Source organism: Fistularia commersonii, chromosome 7, assembly GCF_037954325.1.
Source record: "Fistularia commersonii isolate RoL2024-O1a breed Wild chromosome 7, RoL_Fcom_v1.0, whole genome shotgun sequence".
NCBI classification, from domain to species: domain Eukaryota; kingdom Metazoa; phylum Chordata; class Actinopteri; order Syngnathiformes; family Fistulariidae; genus Fistularia; species Fistularia commersonii.
In genome coordinates this window covers 6,243,447-6,267,207 of record NC_141290.1, presented here as the reverse complement: position 1 = coordinate 6,267,207, position 23,761 = coordinate 6,243,447, and the positions used below count along the sequence as shown (strand labels likewise).

General features: G+C 54.9%; 1 protein-coding gene across 2 annotated transcripts; it reads left to right on the top strand.

The window, feature by feature from the left end:
- The first annotated feature begins 369 nt into the window (after positions 1-369).
- Positions 370-23,127, top strand: wnt7bb (wingless-type MMTV integration site family, member 7Bb). Of its 2 annotated transcripts, none has more exons than XM_086149359.1 (4): positions 370-508; positions 4,386-4,612; positions 16,960-17,231; positions 21,278-23,127. In XM_086149359.1, exons 1-4 carry the CDS (start codon positions 453-455, stop codon positions 21,755-21,757), a joined length of 1,035 nt encoding a protein of 344 aa, XP_086005485.1. In that variant the 5' UTR covers positions 370-452; the 3' UTR covers positions 21,758-23,127. The 2 variants fall into 2 exon arrangements, with proteins under 2 accessions (XP_086005485.1, XP_086005486.1); XM_086149360.1 differs by lacking the exon at positions 370-508 and adding an exon at positions 1,926-2,220.
- The last annotated feature ends 634 nt before the right edge of the window (positions 23,128-23,761 follow it).

Sequence of the window (23,761 nt, the reverse complement as noted above, 5' to 3'; positions counted from 1 at the left end):
ATCCAGAGGATTCCTCCGCGGCGGCTGAGCTCGGAACGCACTCCCGCACTCCCGCACTCCCGCACCTCCACCTCCAGCCCCTGCGTTCCCGCCCCGCCCCTCCTCCACCTGGGCAGGGGAACCCGGACGGCTGAGCGGAGCCGGAGATGCAGCCGGGAGGGGAGGCCGCGGGAGGGGGGCGGGGGTCGTGCCGTGCACGCTGACACACGCACGGTGTCCCGCAGGACCAGGAGGTCTGGTCCAGAACCTCCGGCGAGAACTTCCTCCTCCTCCGAGAACGCGTTCACCTGCGCCCCCCTCCCCTCCCACCCCTCCACCCCCCGCGATGGAGATCCAGGCGGTGAGGTGAAGGAGGGAGGGGGGGGGAGGAGGGGGGACAGCGGGAACGGGTCTCTGTTTCGGTGCAAGAACCCCCTAACCGGGACCGGGACCGGGACCGGGGCCAGGCGACCATGCGAGGAAGCCTCCACGTCCTCCGCTGTCTCTGCGTCCTGTACCTTGGACTGGGGTGAGTTCACGGAACTGGAGGAAAAGTGTGTGTGTGTGTGTGTGTGTGTGTGTGTGTGTGATGGGGGGTGGGGTTCCCGCTCCACCATGACCTCAGGTGTGTGTGGTTGTGTGCGAGGTAGTTGTTTATGAAGAAAAACAAAAATCCTTATAGAAGTGTATGCGTATGTGTGTGTGTGTGTGTAAAGGTCCAATTAATGCGATCGATTTTTTCTATCGATTCGATCGATTTCGAGGTCCTGCCCGGAGGGGGGGGGGCACATTCCACCGCTGGACGCCATTCTTCTTCTGGGGTTTCTTTCCTGGATAGCTGCTCTCACAAGCTCCACCTGGATGCTCTGAGTCCCCCTGCACCACACACACACACACACACACACACACACACACATACACAGACACACACACACACACACTTTCTAGCTTGCATTTGTGGACTTTCCGGTCTGATTCAAGCGATGCTGGGAAATGGGAAATGTCATATCTGGAACCCGCATGTAAGTGTGAGTGTGTATGTGTGTGTGTGTATGTGTGTGTGCGCGCGCGTGTATGTGTGTGTGTGTGTGTGTGTGCGCAGGGGGGGGGGGGGTCAGTGGTACGGGGTTTACGGTTTGGAATGGTGAAAAAAAGGTGGGGGGGGGCGGAACCGAGACGAATTTTGGAAATTCCCGCTGCACATGAATGCAACACGACAAGTTGTCAGCCGTCCGTGGGAGAATCCGCGGCGTGTAACCGACCGGCGGGTCCACGGATGCTCGGTTCACATCTCAGCCGTGGAGGTGTGTGTGCGGGAGTGTGTTTGACTCACTCCTTCCACCCGCTTTTCACTCTCACTGGATCTTTCATTGCACCACCTTCACGGCCTGCAGGTGTTGACTGAGGCTCCGATACCGAGGCGATAACCCCCCCGAACACACACACACACACACACACACACACACACACACACACACACACACACGTCCACCTCGGTGTTTAAATTTGATCCACAAGACGTGTATGTGTGTGTTTTTTTACATATCCACACCAGAACTACTGACCCCCCAGGATTGCGTGTGTGTGTGCGTGTGTGCGTGTGTGCGTGCGTGCGTGCGTGTGTGTGGGGGGGGGGTGCAAGCATCCTAAAAACACTGCTATAACCCTGCGAGCATAAAGGAGGGGTCGGAATCGAACCGGCAACCTGTTGCAGATGACGGTGATGAATGGGAGACCCGCACACACCCGCACACACCCACCCACGGGGTGGCGTGGGGTGGGGTGGGGGGTCGGCTCCGTGTCGCTCCATTGTCCTATACCGTGGCGGGGTGGGCGGATTGCAGCGGCTCTCCCTGCCCAATGGCAGGGGGAGCGACTCTGAGCAGAGCGCGGCGATGCGCGGTCCCTGAACGCATCGCCAGTCCGGCTCTGGATCCCGCAAGAAGCCGCGCAGCAGCACCCGCAACCCGGCCCCGGAGCCCCGCACCTCCAGGAAGGGGGGGACCCCTTCCGAACCGGGATTAAGGGAGTTTTTTTTTTTTTTTTTTTTTTTTTTTTACCTCCCTCCTCTTCTTCTTCTTCTTCTTCTTCTTCTTCTTCTTCCTCCTCCGCGTCGCCTCGCTCAGTCCGTGCGTGGGGACGCACGCTCAATGTCACCATGATCATCTTCTCGTCACGCAGCGTGCTGCTGTCAGTCTACTACCCGCAGATCTTCCTCATCCTGACGAGCGGCAGCTACCTGTAAGTCCCCCCTCCCTCCCGCCCCCCGACCAATTAACGCCCCCGTTAATTAACTTCAAATTAACGCGAACACAAACGCGATCATATATAAATATAGGTGCGTGTGCATGTGTGTGTGCGCGCGTCCGTACCTCCACCGTGCGCGCCTTCCCGGTGCCTTCTTCCGCTCTTCTTTTATAATCTCATAATCCGCGATTGGGATTACAACGCGCGCATCGGCGGAAGTTTTTCCCCCCTTCTTTTCTTGCGTTTCTTGCGTTTTTGTTTTCCTGGTGTTACACAACCCCCTTCCTTCCTCTCCCACGCGTGAGAGGCGGTGGTTCCGTGCGTGTGACCACACGGACACGAGACGCGTCTTTTTGACGGGACCGGAAAAGAGGCGAAGCGGTCCGGCGGCGGGACTCCGGTTCGGCCACGGAGCGGCAGAGGCGTGCAAGGCAATCGGATGCCGGCGCTCTTGCGGGGTTTCTCCCCGCAAGGAGCCCCCCCCCCCCCACCATTCCTCCCTCCCCACGCTCAACCTGTCACCGTGGCGTGAATCACCCACTCACCCGGGAGGACCTCGGGCTTCTCCTGCAGCTGAACCCCGGAACCGACACCGGTGCGGGGTTCCCCGGTTCCGCCTCCCGCACGGACGGCCCGAACCCGCGTCCGAAACAGACGCGGTCACTGACGGTCTGCGCATTACCGCTTATATACGTTATTACACTGCTATTACACAGTTATTACACTGTTATTACACTACTGCATTCCAGGAAATACTGCTATACTGTCCAATTTCAAATATGATACTTTGTGCTGCTCAGCAGTGTGCGTGTGTGTGTGTGTGTGTGTGTGTGTGTGTGTGTGTGTGGGAGGGGGGTGTCTGAGCATAGTGATGGATGGTACATCTAGGTTCAAATGATCAAAATATAGATGTTATTTAGCTGTTATTAAACTGTTATTAGTTGTAGTACATCAGAAAGTGCTCCAATGCCGGTACTACCCTGATAGTATGGCGGCAGCGTGCACAGAAGGTTCCAGGATGTGTGTTATTACACTGTTATTACACTGTAGTATTTGGGAAGGTAGTGCAATAGCGTTTCAGCCCTCATTTCAAGTGTTGAGCCCTGTAATATTTTCTGGAGCTGCTGTTCGGTTGGGGGGTTCGAGTATCGAGATATCAGATTATATAGATTTTTTATTTTTAGATAGGGTATAAAACTGCAGTATTTAAAGAGTACTGTGTTTTTTTACTGCGCCAAGGCCGCCCTCCACAAATACGAGAGGCTTTAAGGGAAACTAAAAGCAACGAGGACCCATTGCACTTCCTGTGGTTAATTCTGACGTGTGTGTGTGCGTGTGTGTGTGTGCGCGCGTGTGTGTGTGTGTGTGTGTGTGTGTGTAGGAGTGTGACACGCTTGAAAATCAATAATACAATATCACACGGATCGAATTATTTAGGGAACCAGATCCACACCTGCCCATATTACTGCACAAAGTGTGTGTGTGTCTGTGTGTGTGTGTGCCGTTGCCACGAGCGACCAGACGTACACACTCGAGGTCACAGTCGGTCAGAGAAGTTCAATTTTAGAAGCGTGCGTGTTTTCTTTTCCTTCGTCGCATCCAGATGCACCTGACCTTTTCAGAGAAACACAATTTTTTTATCTATTTGTATTTATATATACAAATATATGTACAGTACACATATACATGTATATATGTTGATATTTTTTCCCAATAAAAATAATTTAACTAGAAAGAAGGCATGTTTAGGTTTGAAAATAAAATAAAATAAAATGATATTTATTTAAATTAAATTGAAAAATAAAATAAAATAAAATAAAATAAAATAAAATTAAAAAAAAATAAAATAGGTGACCCAGACATGAGATCCTCATGATGCATCCCTCTGGATGTGGCTCTTGTTTTGAAATCCAGAAGCGCGGGTTAAAAATGCGGTCCATGCGTTTGTGCACGCGTGGTCAACCGTTTGCCTCCCCCTCCCCGCCATATGCGATACTTCACCTCACGACAGAACGCGCATCAATCACTGGTTGAAATGGATCCGGCTCTGGAGAGCTTCACGCAAGTGAGTCAGTTTGACCGTCACTTTGGAAGTTTAACCGACTTTCTTCTTGTGTGTGTGTGTGTGTGTGTGTGTGTGTGTGTGCTCCCCCTGGCAGGGCCTTGTCCTCGGTAGTGGCTCTGGGCGCCAACATCATCTGCAACAAGATTCCCGGGCTGGCTCCACGCCAGCGGGCCATCTGCCAGAGCCGCCCGGACGCCATCATCGTGGTGGGCGAAGGCGCTCAGATGGGCATCAATGAGTGCCAGTACCAATTTCGATACGGACGCTGGAACTGCTCGGCGCTGGGAGAGAGGACGGTCTTCGGCCAGGAGCTGCGTGTAGGTTAGTCCGACTTCTACCCTCGCCGAGCGCGTAGGAGGTCCTGTAAGGAGGATCTTGACCACGAAGAAGCTCGCGTTTCCTTCGACCGGTCGGGGACGATCCTTCTCTGAGCGCGACGTGATGTTTCGCTCCGGCCAGCGCTGGAGCTAAGCTAACGCGCCCTTTTGTTAGCGGCGACTTTCCGGTCTCACCCGCCACACACTGGGTTTCCCTTTAAAAGTGGAGTTTCTCGTCTTCCGTGACGACAGCGTTGACTTCCTTGTTCAATTCCTGTCTTTTTTGGTTCCAATCCAACGCACCAAGAGGCAAACGATGACGCCTGAGCCGTCTCCGGTCGTGAACTTGCCTCCCCGCTTCCTCCACCGCTAATTTAACACATTTCAGACGCGAAACAGACGTCGGGAGGCGCGTTCGTTCGGCGTCTGCGACCGCCGCTCGCTTGCCGTTCGGTTACGATAATGAACCCGGCAACGCGGCCATACCGCCGGCTTCCACGCCGGAGTTACGTAACGCGCGTTTCAAGCCATCCCATTGTCTCCGTTTTCTTTCCTTCAAACACAACGGGAGGAGTTTAAAAATTGGTACCAGTCCCTCCCGGCCCCATGAAATATGGCTCCTCGCAAGCCAAACCCGAGCTGCACACATCACACGGTCAAAACTCAAACCAGCAACGCGGCCTCTTTTTCGCTCTCCTATTGTGTAACCGTCGCTGTTGGCTTCGCTCGGGAGGGCTTCCAAAGCCGATCCCGGCCCGTCTCATTTCAAACCGACGGGGGTCGTGTTTCCCCGGCAGAAGCGTCCCGCGGCGAGCTACTCGGTTAGCGACGCGCCAGTGTTTTTGCGGGAGGAGAGCTACCGGCAACTCGTTTTCGCCGGCCGGAACATCTGGTCTCCATTGCGCGAAAATCCTGTTGAGGGAGCGCAAACCCGCGGAGGAAGACCAGGCGCATCCGAGCCGGTGATGCCGCGGTCCACGACCCCCCCCCCCCGCCCGCATCGCTCGGTCCGACGCCGACTTTCGTACGTTCCTTCTCATTTGGAAGCTTGCCGTCACGTTGCGGTCGCTAGCCACCGTCTAATCCGGTAGCCCCGCTAGCAATCACTCTACCGAAGAAGTAGCGGAGTTAGCTCGAGGTCCGCGTCCGACCCCCCCCAGCCGCCTGGATCCGTCCCCCCGGCCGCGTGGAAAAGGAGGATTCCTACAATGTCTCGTTTCAAAGCATCCGCGGAGCTCCCGTGGAGTCGTCCGGCCGGAATTGCTCTTAAGCTAACGTACGTTAGGGTTTATGGAATGGAGAGTTTGGGTCGCTAATGCTAGTGATCTCCGTCGTCAATTATTTCTTCATGCCTTGCACACGAGTGAAGTCCGACCCCGTGTGTGTGTGTGTGTGTGTGTGTGTGTGTGTGCGCCGGTGTGTTTCTTGCAAAAAGCAAACAGGCCGTTTTTCTGCTCCATCTCCGTTAATTCAGTAATGGCCTCACCTGAGTGTCGCGCTCACTTTGCTTTTCCTCTTTCCATGATGAGTCGGCAAACAGCGCCGGTTCACGGCTGACGCCCGCCGGCTCGCGAGGACGACGGCGATGATTTTTCCCCGACGGTCTCGCCGAAGGAAAATTCGGTTTCTTTCTCAGAGTCGATGTTTTCCTTCTTCACTGATGATTTTTGCGATACGGGGATGACAGCAGAGAGTTCACTTCACCGTCTTTTCACCGCCGCTACTTGTGGCTCGGGCGGCACGTGGCGCGGTCGTCGGTGTTTCCAAATCTCAGCGAGGGGAGTCCCGGGTTCGATTCCGACAGGAGCCTTTCCGTTGGCATGTTCTCCCCGCGTCCAAACTGTTCCTCCCGCGCAGGAGGTTTCTTGGAGACCCTACATTGTCCGGACACGTGAATAGTCGGATGTCTCTACATGCGGCTCTGTGATTGGTCCAGGGTGAACCCGCCTCTCATTCAATCACAGCCGGGATAGGCTGCGGCCCCTCAGTGACATCCGACGGGTCTTTGGGTTGATATTCATGGAACTATCCAGCGGTCATTTCTCTCGGATTTGGCTGTGTTTCCTGTTCACGTGCTCATTAAACACGATTCAAACACATCAAATAGAGGTTGTGCACGCTCGAAATTCAACGACGCTCACGCCGCTACAAAGTTTAGCGCGGAGAGCCGAGGCTAGAACTCCCTGCTGGTTGGCCCCCGTTTGGCCGCCGTTTAGGTCGTCCAGGCATCGGCGTGCTAGCTTGAGGCCGGCTAACATCCTGCGTCCGCCTCTGGGAAGCCTGCGCTCGGCCATCGTTCGCTCTTTCAGAAGAACGTGGAGACTCCAGCTTTATGTTTATTGTCTCAAAATCATCCGTTTGCGTCTCGTTTCATTTTCACGTCGTCACCCCCGGCGACCCTGTCGGCCATTTTCCAAGATACTCTCTGTCCGACGGCGTCTTTTCGGATCTCCTGGTCGCCGTGACACCTTGGTTGAAAACCATGTTTCACGTTGACGGTTTTAGTTCTGGGAAAGGACAGAGGGTCGGTTTTTCCTGGGTTCCCTGAACGCTCTACGGGGAATGCGCGATGCAGTCTTGGATCCCGTCGGTTGCCGGCGGCGGGTCATCGCAGGCCGCCGCCGCCGCCGCAGCCACTGGAGAATCCCCTCGGCAGGCGGACGCTGTGGAAAAGTGGCCATTTAGCGTTTTTCTCTCAACACCTGCCATGAAGTAACACACAGCATCCTCAGTTGCGATAGTTTCCAGTGTTTACTGCTCGTGATTTGACAACGTCTCTACGCGTTACGGTACTCTCGGACATGGCATATGAAATCATGGAATACACCTCTTCAAAAAGAATGTTCCGACCCCTTCCGCGAATTCGCGAATTCCCACATCATCATAATCAAGTACAAGGGAGCAGCTATTCCCGCTCCGCTCCGAGTTTTACACTCAAATCCCTCAAATTATGAACACTAAACCTTTCCCCCCTCCCTGTGATCCAGTCTTAGTTTTGGACTGCGAGGAGGAGATGTCGGCATTTTTTCAAGAGCTAAAGATCAGTCGACCGCAAGCCTAATGCACCCTCTGTGTGCCGGCTGCTCCCGGAGCCTCTGCTCTGGAGCGGCTCCACGGTATTACATTTGCTTTCCAAGAGAGCGCACATTAATAGCTGGGTTATTGAGCATCGGAGAGCCCCCGGTATGTCTTCGGTCGAGAGGGGCGACTCTTTTAAGCTGCGGAATTCTTCCGACCTCCGCGGCGCAAACAAACGGGCGCTTTCAGGAAGGGCTCCGCTCGCCACCTTCTTTGTTGTCTGACGTAAGTGCGCTGAATTCGAGATTCGGCGCCGGATGGAGAAACAAACGCTTCTCTCTCCTCCGGCTTCCTCGCGCTAACAACGCCGAAAACCTGCGGGGTGGGATTTCTCAACCGACTAATTAAGTTTGTCTTTACGGAAGCAGACGTAGCGCTCCTCTCCCTGGCCAGTCCATTATGGGACGGATTAGCGGGCGCTAACACAAACCGGTGTTATGCAACGGCTTGTTAAGGAGCGGTAATAACGTGAGCGAGGGATCCGTCGGCGAGCGGAGGACAGGGAGGGCGACGGTCGTCGTCTCGGGACGGATTCTGCCTCTCGGTTCTGCCGCCGTTCTATTTCTCGCGCGTTAGCATGTCGCTAAGCGGGAGCCTCTCGGAGATCCACGCCGATGAGCTCAACCTCGGACTCCTGTGGATCCCGCTCGCATCGTCGGAGTTTCGGAACCCCTTCTCGCACGCCAGGGGACCTCCTGTGCGATGATGCAGGCGGGTCCGACCTGAAGCCTTGCCCTTTTAAAGGCGGGAAAATAGCAGCGTCTGCGATCGGAGCAAAACGGTCACCTCTCGGCGGCTACGCTAGGCATCAACGACCGGCCTCAAACATCCCCGCTCATAAAGTTGCTCCGGTTACTCACCGCTCGCCTTTCCAGCCAGTTTGTCACCATCCTGAGTCACGGTCTGCAACCGAAGGGGTGATTTTTGTTGTTGTTGTTGTTGTCGTCACTCAGCCGGTTGCGCAAGAACGGACTCGAAGCACTCGGAGCGCTGGAGTCTCTCTTCTGTCTTGTCTTTCTTTTCAAATTGACGACTTGCTTCCTGTTTTAAAGCGCGGTAAAAAACACCCCATGGATGTCGCTCAGGTGCCCGTTTATTATCTTTTTCCAGCGTGGCGGCGAGACTTTTAACTTCCTAAGAATATCAGCGAAGGTGTTCCCCGTGGGAACGTGGGACCGGGAGCACGGTCACACAATGGCGGGTGTGTTCGCCTCGGTGTTTTTCCCATCCTCCCTGATAATACCAGCTTCCAGCTCCCCGCCTCTGCCTTTCATCCGCCGGGTCGGACGGAAGCGTCGGGCCGTCCACCTGCCGGGGCGCCGCCGGGCCGCACCGGCGTGTCCAAGATAAGCGAAGACAACACACCCCCGTGGAAAGAAATCCGGGAGCATATCTGAGAACGTCTGCGCCGCCGAGACGGCTTCATTCATTCATTCATTCATTATTTGTAGCGCTTTTCCCGCAGTCGGGCTCGCATCGCTCATTCGGAGACGTACCGGACGGCGGAAAGAACACGGAGACTCCGCACCTGTAGGCCCCCCGGTGGGAAGTGAACCTCGCCGATTGTTTTACGTTCTCGTCCGGAGCGGAAACCCCCCCCGTCCGGGACGATTTGTAAGTTTTCGCGCAAAGCGTTTAGCATCACAGGCTAATTACAGCGCAAACAGCTCGGGCGTCCGAATAATTAATGACGTCCCCGCGTTCCGATGACGTTCAGGGTCGTTCATCCGCGTTTCCCGGCGTTCTCTGCGACTCGAGGACAACTAAATAAGTGCAGCTTCTAAGTGCACTGGCGGAGCTCCTTCCCCTTCTCGGAATCAGTTGATGGTCATTTGTGGTGAAATCATATCCCCGCAGAATGCCGAGTACGACGTCGCAGTCCAACCGAGGGCTAATAATGAAAGGACCCCGAAAAAAAAAAAAACCCGTTCAAATGACCATGTGGTTCCGTTCATGCTTTATTTTCTCGTTTCGACGACGTCGAAGGAAATGTGAGTTGAAATATTGAATTAGGCCCCCGGCTGAAACGCTCCCCCGACAAGCTGCGCCCTTAAAAATAGACTCTGCGAGTCGGCGGGCGCGAACGCCGACGAGTCCGAGCCGCCGTGCGATCTCATCGCGCCGTCGGTGTGACTCCGCGAACCGAGGTCGGGTTCTTAAATACCCGCTAGCGCCATCCGGGAGTCGAGCTTCAAAGTGGAAATTCCTCGCTCCCTCCCAAAAGACCAGCTCATCAGAAGCCGTTCTTCAAACCCGGCTGGCGGGTGGGTGTTCAAAAGCTCTCTTGTGCACACTTGGACGCCGGCGAACTCGCCATCAATCACGCCGCCGCCGAGGTTCCTCCCCCGGCGGGATTAGCTTCTCCGGTTTGCACACCCTTCATGTGAATCCGCGGTTATCTTCGCAGCTGTGTTATCACGTCGGGTCGGCTTGTGAAGAATTACCCCGCGGCGTGGCTGCTAGCTTGATAAAAGTTGCAACCCGGCGATGAGAAACGCGGCGCCCGACCCCCCCCCGCCCCCCCTCAGCTAAATCCTCGCTAGCACGCGGCTAAACGTGTGGAAATGACGCGTGCATTGTGTTACGGCGGAACGGCGGCGGATAAAAGGCCTATCTTTCAGCCCGTCATCATGTGGTTAGTCGTAATCCTCTGTGCTCGTCCAGAGAAAACAGAAAGGCCGTACATCCACGCCTGTGTGTGTGTGTGTGTGTGTGTGTGTGTGTGTGTGGCGGGGAATCTTTCCCCCGACTTTATCAGATAGGGGAGTCTGATGCCGTGTTGTTCCACAGTATATGTGTGTGTGTGTGTGTGTGTGTGTGTGTGGGCTTTGGAAAAGGTCACCCTCCTCTCCACCCTCGCCCACTTCTGTATCTGTGTCCAGGGCGCCGCCTCTCGTGCGAAGGCGCGTTCACGGGCGCCGCCTCAGACGGCGTGGGCGTGCGGGGATCCCCGGTCCCCCCCCCCGCCCTCCGCCCTCCGCCCGCTAGCTGTCCCGTCCCCGTCGGTGTGTGTTATCGCCGTCGATCTGCGCCCGACTGTGTCCGCCAGCGCCGCCGGACACAGGGGGAAGCAGGATGCGAAAGGATCAACTGTAATCTCACGGGCCGCTTTGTGCGCTCCAGGCCGCCGGACAGCTCGCATGTGCCAACAATCACAGGCTGATGTGCGGCGCTAGAGGGGCGGGCGCCGGCCCGGGCCGCGCTCAGTGGCGCCGGATGTCGGGCGGAGCGTGTTTCCGTGGAGATGAACCAGTGAGACGATGATGTGGCGGGTCACGAAAACAAAATGCGGCGGCGGCGCGCCGGTTAGCCGTCCGGTTTTTCCAGGTTCCTCCCTCAGGCCGAACACATGCAGGGAGGTTCAGCGAAGAATGTGCGCGGTCCAGACGTGCGGATGCTAAGCTACGGTTTTGCGATGGATCCTGGATTCGGATAATCAATGAATGAACGAGTCTTATATCCGCGGCGTCCTCGGACAACCCCTCCGATGGATGCGAGGGCGTTGCGGAGGTTTAGCAAGCCTCGCCCGTTTACCTCCAGGGTGATTTCCACCTTCCTCCCTGCTCACTGTTTACCCGGAGGGGGGGTCGACTCCTCAGCCCTTCCCCCGCCTCTGCGACGCGAGGGCCCCCGCTTTTCTGGTAAAAACAATATTATGTTATCGTGCAGGAACACGGCGGCGCTAATTCCTGCGGACCTCACGGACCGCAGCCCCGACTCTAATTTGCAGGGGGGGCGTTCATAGCAACGGGACATAAAGCGGAACGGAAAACAGTAGTCTGGCGCGGGAGGGGAGGGGGGACCCTGGAGACGTATCCACGCCGACAACGTGGCTTCGCCCTAGTTTTTGGGGAGGGTTGCGCTACGTTAGCATAGGGTTCCAAATGGCTAAAAATAGGGTCGCTCACGTGGTATGCTAGGGGTTCTGCCGCCGCCACGTCACGCCGGGGGTGTCCTCGTGTCGCGCCTAATGGATTTCCGAGGCTCCAAAATGCGGCTCGTCAAAATGTGATTTCTTATGCAATCCAGACATATGCCCCCCCCCCCCATCCCAGGGGTGGGGGTGGGGGGACCGGGAGGGGGGGGGGGGTGAGTGCACATCCGGGATGACAAGGCCTTTAAAAAGCTTTCCCCTCCACTGCTCCACCCATCAGGCTCGGCTTGTGTGGAGAGGCCATTCAGCCGCACCGTCGGGGCTCGGGCGGTGTGTGTGTGTGTGTGTGTGTGTGTGTGTGTGTGAGAGCAAGAGAGAGAGAATACTTTACTGTGTTTTTGCTGGGATAGAAAGTTTCTGCCAAATGAGTGACTGTCAGACGCTCTGCCAAGCAGAGGAAGACATGTAACCTTTCATTCCAATAATCCGGAATAATCTGAACGGAGGTGTTTCATTGGTTCCTAATTGGTTCCTTCGTGTGTTTTGGGAAAAAAGTCTGGATTTTATCAACTCCCAATAACAGGCTTCTCCGGCGCCACGCCGAGCCGCTATCATTCCCATGGTCGCGACCCGGCGGCGTTGGAGAGCCAATCAAAAGCCGTCGTCCGGGTTCGCTCTGCCTGCCATTTTCCATTTGGATGAATGTGTTGTTTATATTCCTGATTTATCGATTCGGTTTATTTTTTTCCGGTTCGTTGAAAATTCCAGAACAGGAAACCGAAAAACACCGCCGGCCGATTTCCCGCCGAAGCCCCGGGGCATCGGGGTTGAATGATTTGTTACAAACAAGAGCTCAACGGTTCTATGCTCTGCTGGACAAAAGGAACCAGGAAATACGCGACCGATCGATCGATCGATCGATCGGTTATCTTTGCCGCTTAACCGCACCCTGGAGCCGTCATCCGTACGATCGGCCTCTCATTCACACGTCCGGACCCTGTAAGGTCCCCAGTGGACCTCCTGGATCCGGACGCGGACCTCCTGGCGGTGAGGTGCTCACCGCTCCGCCGCCGTCCCGCTTTAGGATTCGCAAAATGTACGGGTCGCGTTCAACGCCCAAACGGGAGCGCCCGATTCGTCCGCCCGGCTCATTCATAAATAACGGGCGCGCTAATGTCCCGACATCTTGGGGAGCGGCGGCCGACGGCCCTGACCTCGCTCCACATATCGCGTGTTTTTTTTTTTTTTTTTTTTTTTTTGCAGGTCCAAATTATACAGTTTGTTAAGCGTGTTGTGTTTGCCTTTAAAAATAAAATCCGAAGCGAGCGAATGCATTTATTTTTTTCTCTGGAACCTCCAGGAACGGACTGTGCAGCGGGCTCCTGTATATCTACTCTGTTTCCTCTCTTGTCAGCAGCCTAGCCTAACCGTGGCCTGTTAGCGGTGAGGTCAGCGAGGCCTGTTGAGGTCAGTCAGTTACTACATCAGCTAACCTATACTACACCAGCGCTGCCCGTACGGTGTCGTCGGTTGTAAATCTCCCGTGCTGTGTCATGTGAAATTTGTCTAGCGGTGCGCCTGCCTCCGGCTCTAAACACAGAGTGCCGTTTTAGTGGCGAGCCGCTACATCCAGAGATTTCTTTTTGCGTCTCAGTTTCTGTAGATCATCAAAAGACACATTGGGCATTGCAGCACAGGCTGGTGTCCAAAGCGGTGTGGTCTCATGTGAAGGCCAAGGCTCACTGAGTCAGTAGCTCCCGTCGCGTTCTTCTCCGCCGTCCGCTCGGCGTTTCACGTCCCGCGCCGGTCCGTCGTCCCCGTACCTGCTCGGAGCGCGGCGAGGGCAGCCCCCTTCCCGTCTTTGTTCCCGCTTGGATGGTGTAGCAGACACTTGCCACTAAACTCCATTAGACATCTGGTTTAATATTCCCCCCATTCTTCTCTCCTCGACGTTTCCAAGTTCATTGAGGTTTTTCTGGTCACTCCAATTTTCCACTGGCAGCTCGAGAGGCAATCCCAGGGTGGTTCCTTTTTGGAGGGCTGTCAGAACTCTGGGGCCAGCCTCTTCAGAGCTCTCTGCTGCTGTTATGGGTGATTTTTCTCCGAGCGGCTTGTTTCTTATTCCTCCCCCGTCGGCATCGTCGGCGTCGCCGCCGCGCGACGTACGCCGGAGAGATTCGGGACTTTCCGGCCGTCCGTTAAAGGTCGACGTCCCGCGGCCGATCGCATCGAATCCATCGAAGCGCCGGAAGGACGTTCGAAGTACGTTCGGTACTTGCTGAGCACGAAAAGTTTTTTTTTTTTTTTTTTTTTTTGAAGAAATCGCACCGGGGCACGACGCCAAACGACCGCAAAAAAAAAAAAAAAAAAAAAACATGTCAAGCAACGGGTGTTTGGATGATAGGGTAGAGGCGAGGGGAAGAAAAGGCCAAAAAATTAGCCGTACTCTCCTCGTTTCCAATTAGGGGTTCCCAAATAGCTGTTTAAACCCCAAGCCGGCGCACCGCATTAAAAGACACATCGGCATCTGTAATTATTTTTACGTCCAAATTAAATTGGCCGTTTAAACCCGCCAGGCAACACATTTTTTCGAGGGGGGAAAACATCCGACGTACCGCTGGCCGCTTCGCCGGGAATAAAAAGGCCTCATCGGAGGCGTTTAAATCGGGGGGCGGCGGTGCCGGACGGGCGAGGGGGGGGGGGGGGGGGGGGGGGGGCGACGGCCGGCGACGAGCCCCGTCGTCATCGTTTTCCCCCGTGAGCGGCGAAGCTCGCGGGCAGACGTCTGTAGCGCTGGAAACCACCCTTTCTCTGGAAAGCCGCCGTATCCTCTTTTAGACATTACAGTGGCGTTCTGTTTGTGCGCCTATGTGCAAAATTGTTTCTAACAGTGGATGTGTGTGTGAGGGTTGTGTATTTTTATTATGTGGCCGGTCACTGAGTATGTGCGTGCCTGTGTATGCACTTACACTATGGTCGTGTGCCTGGATGTGTGTGGGGTGGGGGTAGCAGAATGTTACCGCAGGCTGCCGGGGCGCAGCTAGGGCTGCTAAACCAGAGCAGCCGGCGGTGGTGAGTCAGGCCCCGTCGGGCAAACCTGTGGCCGCGGTATTAGTTCTGCAGCGCCGGTGCCAGGATAGGAAATTAACGGCGGCTTTGGGGTGAAAAAGTCTCCGAGAGTTCAGGGAGTGACCCCGGGATTGTTCGCTCTGGAGAGCAAAGATTAGACCCGACGCAAGCCGGACTTTGGGGGGATTTTCAGCGTCTCCGTATCAGTTTAGCGCCGTCGCTTCTCCAGAACGGCTAACTCCGTTAGCGTAACGGCCTGGACTCCCCTGCCGGTGTTATCTCGGTTTTGAAACCCGACTGGTCTCGGCCGCTAACGTCGGGAGCGCCACCGCGGGATGCCTCGGCCTCTCCGAAGCGGTGCGGCGGGGGTTAAAAAAATGCTTCTCGGGGATTCGTGTAATTGCATTACACAACTGCATCAAAAGACTTACGAAACATTTCTCTCCGAAGGCTGAAAGGGCCTGAAACACTGGCAGTGCTTCTGCTGCGCTGCCCCTTCCGGATTACTGCCAGTTGAAGGGAGACTAGCCCACGGTCTGTTTTAGGCCGGGAGAGGCTTTTTAGGGAAGATCCCTCCACGGCCATTAGGAGAGTAGTCGGGAGATATTTAGGATGGGGGTGGGGGGGGTGGTATTGCATCGTGATCGACAACGGGCCAGTGATCTTTGGCTAAATTTGGTTCCCGCCGACGAGCACACGGTGATCCGGGGTTCATATGCGAAAACCGAATCCCGATTTACAAGAGAAAAGCTTGTGGGAATGACGAGACGCAATACATCGGGAGTTTCCGATGTCCTTGGCGCAGCCCGCTAAAGATTATGCGGTATCCGCTTATGGAACGGATACATAAGCGGAATCAGACTTCGGTTTAGATACGACTCGACGAGAGCAACGAGGTAGCCGGTTGGATACCGTGTCTGCGGCGGGGTTCCTCAGGGTTCCTCAGGGTTCCTCAGGGTTCCTCAGGGTTCTAAACACATGCAGGAGGTTCACCGGAAACCCCGAATAGTCCGGACTTGAGAATGAGAGGGTGAATTGTCGGTCGTCTCTGTATGTGGTGGTGCGATCCGCTGGTCCAGGACCGGCTCCTCCTCTTGCCTTGTGTCAGCTGGTATTGACTCCGGTCAAGCGGTTTAGATAATGAATGGATGAACGAGTGAACGTATGAACGACGGAAGGAAAGCGAATCGCTCGACCGACTCCCTCCCGCTCGGCCGAACCCGCCGCCGTCCCGTTTTTGCCGCCGTCGTCGCCGCCGTCGTCGCCGCGCCCGGTCCCGTCCGGCGGCCGAGGTAGCGAGACCTCCAGACCCCTGGTTGTTTTTCCCAGCGCGGGAAGCAGCACAAGGTGCTCCCGCCGGAGGAATTCAGCACTTTGGACAGCACCTAGGCCGGCTCTCCCCACACCAACATTCCAACGCTGCACTCTCGCTGGCTGGGCCCAAGGGCTTTGCGGTCAGAAACGAGACCACATTTCTATAAAGGTGCAGGAGGGAAGTGGTGGAGCGGGGGTGAGGAAAATGCGGCCGCTTCACCCAGACAATGGAAACGACTGTGACTGTTTTTTTTTTTTTTTTTTTTAAATATCAAAGCGTCCGGTCTTAAATAACGTCAGGTTGAAAAGTTCTCGAGCAGAAAGGCGAGGGATCACGGCCCGAGTGTATGACGACAATCTGTTCGCGCGGCCTCGATTCGGGAGCTCTCGCAGCCCGTCCTTGACGCATCACCCGGGCGGTACTCTTTCGCGCGGAGCGTCCCAGAACCGGTATGTGATTGGCCAGACACCCGAAGTAGGCGTGGTCAATGCGGAGAAGTGGAAGTGTTGTCATTCGCGCTTTCCCCAGTCGTACAGTGATGGGGCACGGCTTTCTATAAAGACGCACAAATGGTCGGTATGTCTCCAAAGATGGCGACACCTCCGTAAGAGAGTCGCCGAAGCCCAAGCGAGTCGGACTCTGTCAGATGTCGCATGTGGGCGGAGCCTGTGAGGACTTCCCTGCAGATTAGCACCTGAGTTTCTTGCGAAGTACAAAATGTCACAGCCGGAGAGCTTTGCTCTTCTTGTCGCAGACCCGGGAGTTCGTAGACGCCTCGAGTCATCTATTTGTGACTCACAGGCTACGTCGCCGAGGTTGAGCGTTTGCTCTGGTTGTCACGGCGACGTGCCCGTCCCTTAGGCGATGTCAGTGTTACCGGGAACGGGGAGGCTATGACCTAGCTTAATACCAGACAACCTGGGAGGAGGTTTCAGAAATGACCTTCACCTTCCTCACCTCTTGTCCGATTCCTAACAGAGAAACAAAACGCGTTCATCTATTCTCTCTCTTCCAGGCAGCCGGGAAGCGGCATTCACCTACGCCATCACGGCGGCAGGGGTGGCCCACGCCATCACGGCAGCGTGCAGCCAGGGCAACCTGAGCCAGTGCGGCTGCGACCGAGAGAAGCAGGGTTATTACAACCAGGAGGAAGGCTGGAAGTGGGGAGGATGCTCCGCCGACATCAAGTACGGGATCGACTTCTCGCGCCGCTTCGTCGACGCCCGCGAGATCAAGAAGACGCCCCGACGCCTGATGAACTTGCACAACAATGAGGCAGGGAGAAAGGTAAAGAGAGTTCCTAAGCACGTGCAAGTCACTTCCAGAGATGTTATTTGAATGTTTACCTTGCAAGTAATATTCCTGGCTGTTGCTCTCCAAAAGAATACCGAGTAACAAGTAAAAAGTGGCTCATATTATCTGGGATACAGGTGGCCACCCCCACCTTCATCTTCTGCTGCATCTCCCTGGACTCCTGTCGACTCTCTTTAGTCCCCTCGGTGTCCCACTACTTCTTAACTGCCCTTCCACCACCAAGTCTCCTTATCTACTTTCCTTCCAGACGACACACCAAGTCCTCTCCTAACCGTCTCCCTGATCTGCAAGCACCTCTTGACCACCTAGATTCTTCCTCAACTCCTCCCAGAAAACCGCAGCGTTCCAATTAACCTCCCATCACTTCGTCACCCCCTGCTCTGCCTTTGTCCTCTTTGTCCTTGTCACCAGAGTCGTCCTACAAACCGCCATCCTATCAGCATCCCGTCCGGCTACACTCTCACCTACAACGACTTTGCAGTCACTGATCTCTTTCAGGTTATCTCGTCTATACAAGATGTAGTCTACCTGCGTGCTCCTACCTCCGCTCTTATAAGTTACCCTATGTTCCTGTTTTTTCTGGAAAAAGGTGTTCACTACAGCCTTTTCCATCCTTTTTGCAAAATCTACCACCATCTGTCCCTCGGCATTCCTATCCTGGATACCAAGTCTGTCCATCACTTCTTCATCCCCTCTACTGCCTTCACCGACATGTCCATTGAAGTCTGCACCAATGACCACTCTCGCATCTCTGGGGATATTCTGCATCACTTCATCAAACTCATTCCAGAACTTCTCCTTCTCCTCAGATTCACATCCCACCTGCGGGGCATAGCCGCTAACAACATTGAGCATCACACCTTCGATTTCCTGTTTCAGACTTATAAGTCTATCTGACATTCTTTTCACCTCCAGAATATTCCTAACAAACTTCTCCTTCGAGATAACTCCTACTCCATTTCCCTTCTTGTCAGTACCATGATAGTGCAACTTAAAGGCTGCTCCTAAGCTTCTAGCTTTACTACCTTTCCACCAGGTCTCCTGGACACACAGTATATTCACTTTCCTTCTCTGCATCGTGTCGACCAACTCTCTACCTTTTCCTGTCACAGTCCCGATATTCAAAGTCCCTAGACTCTCCTTTCCTTTTGTCTTTCTGCTTCTGAACACGCCTTCCTCCTCTCCTTCTTCGGCCCACGGTAGTCCTTTTGTCACCGGTGGCCTGTAGCTTTTCAGCGCCGATGGCGGTCGCCGTTAACCCGGGCCGCAATCGATCTGGTTTGGAAGTCGTAGCGTTTGATTGGCACGTATCGCACGTCGAGCACAGGTTTAACTCGATATTCAGCCGAGCTGGCGACCGACTCAACAGGAGTGCCAGCAGGTGCCCTCTTGGGGCACGTTCTTATCAATATATTCTTATCTGGAGATTAAACAGACAGGAAGCTCAAGTTCAGGATTAACTAAACCGCTGATTGATAAACCCCGTTCACTTCCCATGTTTGGCTTGGGGTTATTTTATTATCCTTCTTGAGAGGGAGGCTTTCTGAAGGGAGAGTTTGACGGAGGGCAGAATGAAGTCAGCAAACAAAGAAGAGACACCAGAGGAGGACGGAGTCACAGCTCTCTGGACAAGAGCGAAGCACGTCACCGCAAATCCAGCGTGTCTATTCTGGATGTGAAAGCAAGCTGGCGATTCAGGTGCGAGTGCAGCCGAGTGGCAAGCGCCCCGTGTGGCGCGCCGGGCCGTTGGCACGACGGACTGTCGGGATCGGCACTTTTGTCGCCGGCTTTTGGGAACCAGGGGGGAGGAGGAGGAGGAGGAGGAGGAGGAGGAGGTGGAAGTCCCTTTTCCCTTTTTTGCTGAAACGGTAGGAACGACTAAACCCCATATGGAACGGGGACATTTCCCCACGGATAAAACTTCTGTGCTTTTGCTCTCGGCCTTTCGGCTCCCGCTGAAACGAAACGTGTCGCCGCGTTCCGTCGCGCAATGTCACGGCATCGGGGGTACGACAAGGCGACGGGTCACGTCTACCCGCTTGTTAGGGCGCTGGAGTAAGTTCACAGGGACACTTGCGAGGCCATGGCGGCAGGGCTTCCGTGCAAGGCGCTGCTCAGACCACCGGAGGGGGTCTTTGGTGTCCTTCGGCATGCCGACGGAAGGAGCCGGGGATCCAGCCGTCCCATCGGAGGGACTCCCTGCGCTACCAACCGAGCCAAAGAAGCACTCAAGTAGTCCTTGCGAAGGAGCAGAGTACAGGAAGTTGGGACGTCCACATCAGGAATCAAGGATGCTTGGATTTCTTAAACCAAGCTTACAACTCAAATAGCTGAAATATATATAACAGCGTGCACACACACACACACACACACTCACACACTTAGAGTTCACGACTGGAAACTTTGCTACATTTTCTGGACCTCCGTTGGGTTCAGACATGTTGTTTCTCAAGAAAGGATAAATCGATGAAGATGCACGGATATCGGAGACGACCCGTTTCCCCGCGGCCCGTCTCCCTCTATAAACCGACGGCGCATCAGTCCCGCCCGCACCGCCGACCGGTTAATCGTCAGTCCCCCTCGACGGAGTTCATTGGATAATCGATTTCTCGACCGAGAAACCGCCGGTTCGTGTCACGACGCCAGACCAGAAACAGTCAACTCAAGCGGGTTGAACGGGCGGGTTCCGGGTCTGGACCCAGGCAACACTGAATCATCGGGTCCTTTTGAACGTACGACCGGGATGTGTTTTTGTCAAGTGGTCTTCGGGATGTGAATCCAGTCCTGTTGTGCTAATTACTAACAGATCGGACGCTTTGATGGACACAGTTAAAGTAGATGTTTCCATCTATTTGTCAGACCCCGTATGCCAGGCATTCCTTGTGGTTGAAGATTTTTTGGAAATGCTCATTGTTAATCAACATCAGAGGCTAGATTGACAACCGAATCCAGCTTTTACGAAGCTGGGAAAAGTCATTATTTCTCGATCCCATGTCCTCAAATCGGGAAATCGTTACCGCAAGGACAATGCGAGGAGACAGTTCACGAGACAAGACGATCCCCGCGCATCTCCCCCCCGACCGAAGCGATGACTCGTGCCACGATGCGCCGCGGGACGCGTTGCCAGGAAAAAAAAAAAAACGTCTGCGCTGTGAAAACACCCCGCCAAGCAAATGTTAATCTTATACTAAAAAAAAAAAATAAAAATAAATAAAAGTCAGAGGCCCCTATTTGGGTTGGAGGGGTCACATCAGGACTTTTACAGTCGGGTTACTGCGAGCCATTCGAACCCCACCCTCCTTTCCCTTTGTTCGCTTGCCTTTGACGAGCGGAAAACAAAGAGGCCTTCGGATCCTCGCTCAGGCGGGGCGAAGACTGAAAATACCGATTCCAATTGGGAAGCGAAGGAAAGACACGAGCGGATACAAACACAGCTATAACCGCTTTCAGCCGGCGTTAACGGCCTCGCAAGTCGTACCGAGGGCGTGCCGCCCTTCCCGCCCTCCTTCATCTTCACTTCGCCGGCGACGGCGGCGGGGATGTCGGCAGCGCTGTCGGCGCCGGCCGACTCCCGACCTCAGAAATACCGAACATTACGGAAAGTGTTATCCCCCGATCCCGTTCGAAGGGGAAACAGGACGAGTTCCCGTTTGTCTCCCGGCAGAAGAACGATCGAGCGATCGAGTAAACCCGCCTCGTCTTTCGGCCTCGACTCGTATTTCTACGGGGCCGGATCCCAAAAAAAGATGGCTGCTGACACTTTTCCCCGGGAGATCAGGTCCGGACCACCCGCTTTGAGATGAGCGAGCGCTTGGCGACGGCGTCGAGGAAACGCTGGCGCTCGCCGGGCGGGGAACCTTGGGCGGATCCCCGTTCAAAGCGGGCGGGGAACAAGGGTTGGGAGGGACGGGCGCCAACGACCTCGTACCGATAACCGTCCCGTCCGCTAACGTTCGGTAGACTATCGTCTTTCGAGCGGCGGTTTTATCCCTCTGCCTTCTCCATGTGTCCAACTGCAGGTTCTGGAAGAAAGGATGAAGCTGGAGTGTAAGTGCCACGGCGTCTCGGGCTCCTGCACCACCAAGACCTGTTGGACTACACTTCCCAAGTTCCGCGAGATAGGCTACGTACTCAAGGACAAGTACAACGAGGCGGTGCACGTGGAGGTCATGCGCGCGGGTAGACTTCGACAGCCCACCCACCTTAAAGTGAAGCAGACTCAGGGCTACCGTAAGCCCATGGAGACGGACCTCGTCTACATCGAGAGGTCGCCCAACTACTGCGAGGAGGACGCGGCCACGGGAAGCGTGGGCACCCAGGGGCGGCTGTGCAACCGCACGTCGCCGCACACGGACGGCTGCGACCTCATGTGCTGCGGCCGGGGCTACAACACGCACCAGTATACCAAAGTGTGGCAGTGCAATTGCAAGTTCCAGTGGTGCTGCTTCGTCAAGTGTAACACGTGCAGCGAGAGGACGGAGGTGTTTACCTGCAAATAAGGACGCCAGGAACGAGGAAGACCCAAGAGAGAGCGAGAGAGAGAGAGAGAGAGAGAGAGAGAGAGAGAGAGAGAGAGAGAGAGATAAATGTCCGGGACCGAAGAGACGTCGACACGGAGGGACGGCATTTACGCGATCGCCTCTTCGTGGCATTGTTTTGCACAGGAGAATCTATCTAATTGCTTTTTCGGAAAGTAAACGCTAACTGTCAGTAGGCGATACCCCACATACGAACTATCACCTAGAGATACCGACGCTTCGCCGTCGACTTCGGGGGCCGCGGGTAACCGACGGCGCCCCCGGCGGGAACTGTGCTTCGCGCGCCGGCGGTGGGTACGACGACGAAATATCGCGAGAGCCCGCGGCCCCCTCCGCCCGCCACCGGCGCCAGCACCGCCGACCCGACCGCGGTAACCCGGGTTCAAACAAGGAGCAGCCGGAAGAGGGGTGACGGACTTGGCGCGGAGCGGAAACTTATCGTCGGACGAATCTTGACACGAGTGAACCGGCACCGCCGCGGCCACCCGGAGGTTCGGGGGCGGAGGGGCGCGTGCGGGAGGCTCGTAGAAACGAAGAACATTGTGTAAGTAAGGTGCGACGACTTGCGCCGAAATCGGAGCGGAGAACTCTTGTTCGGCTCTCCGCCGCCAACTGGAATATGGAGCGTGTTAGTTTTCCAGTCACACTGGAACCGTCTGTTCTGAACACTGAATATAAATTGTCTATTTATGTAATAGTATCTTAAAAACGAAGCACTAACGGGTAGAGATGTCTTTTTTTTTTTTGTACTAAGTGTAAAGAAGAAAATCCTTTTTAGAAACTCTGACTGAAGCTGTGTTTCTATTAGAGTAGCCCCTCCCCCGGCCCCGTTCTCAACCTCATCCTTTCTTTTAAGACAAAAGATTTCATTGCTACTGGTGTACGTAAAGCTATCGTTAGCCTGCGGCGCGTTTTTTTTGTCGTTCCAACACCTCGGTTCTATTTAACTGTAGCGTTTTATTTTATTTTATTTTTTATTTTTTTGTGTGTGTGTGTTTGGAGTCGCAGGAAGTTAACATCTACGCGGGTGTTTGTTGCACTCTAGGTGGCGCGGGGCCGCCGAGTGTTTTTCGCCGCAGGCAGGGTCACGACGCTAACGCCGGATGTGCTGCTGTCGGCCACGCCGATATTTCCTTCCCGTTCGACTTGGTTCATCGTGAACGCCCGCGGAGCGGCGGGCGGCGGAGCGACCGCGGGTTCCGTTTGGAAACGGGAGAGGGGTTTCATACTTCAGCTTGTTCTTTTTAGTTTATCTTGTCTGTGGTGTGATTTTATTTCCTGGCTATATTAGCTCTGTACTGCCACACCATTAAAAGATAAATATGGTCTATACTGTGTTGTCCTTTCCATCGGGCAGGACACGACGCCGCTTCGTTACTTGAAGACCCCGCGGATGGAATTCACCGGGGGCTTCTAAAAAACACCCCGATTTCCTGAATCCGCACGGGAGAAGACTCCGAATACGTATACCGAAGTCAAATAAACTTCAATAGTTGTCACAACTTATCATACCAATGATGTCATTCATTCATTGGCTTACCCTTGGACTCATTGGACCGGCCAATCACAGGGCCTCATGTAGGGACGTGCAACCATTCATCCTCTCATTCACACATCTGGATAAAGTTGGGCTTCCAAAGAACCTCCTGCACATGTTTGGACCGCGGGAGGAACCTGGGGAACCCCGAGGAACCCCGCGCAGACACGGGGAGACTCCACGCGGGAATCCGGCCGAGGACCATCGAGCGAGAGGAGCAAACCGCCCGGGACAACGGCACGGCTACTTGAAATTAGCCAAAGAGAGGAAACGGTGATCCAGAAGTGGCGAAACGTGCTCGCGACAGGATCCGTCGGTGCTGTTTTTCATTGTTGTCCCGACAAGGAGGAAGGTACCTCAGAGATCAGTCGTCAATAACAGGTAAAAACACCGACCTATCGCTTTAGTGGTCAATAGTGGCAAAGCTA

Excerpts from the sequence above, each read along its gene's own strand:
- wnt7bb (XM_086149360.1), top strand. The coding sequence starts at position 2,138 with ATGATCATCTTCTCGTCACGCAGCGTGCTGCTGTCAGTCTACTACCCG. Across the intron at positions 2,221-4,385 it reads CTGACGAGCGGCAGCTACCT|GGCCTTGTCCTCGGTAGTGG; the intron begins GTAAGTCCCCCC and ends TCCCCCTGGCAG. Across the intron at positions 17,232-21,277 it reads ACAATGAGGCAGGGAGAAAG|GTTCTGGAAGAAAGGATGAA; the intron begins GTAAAGAGAGTT and ends GTCCAACTGCAG.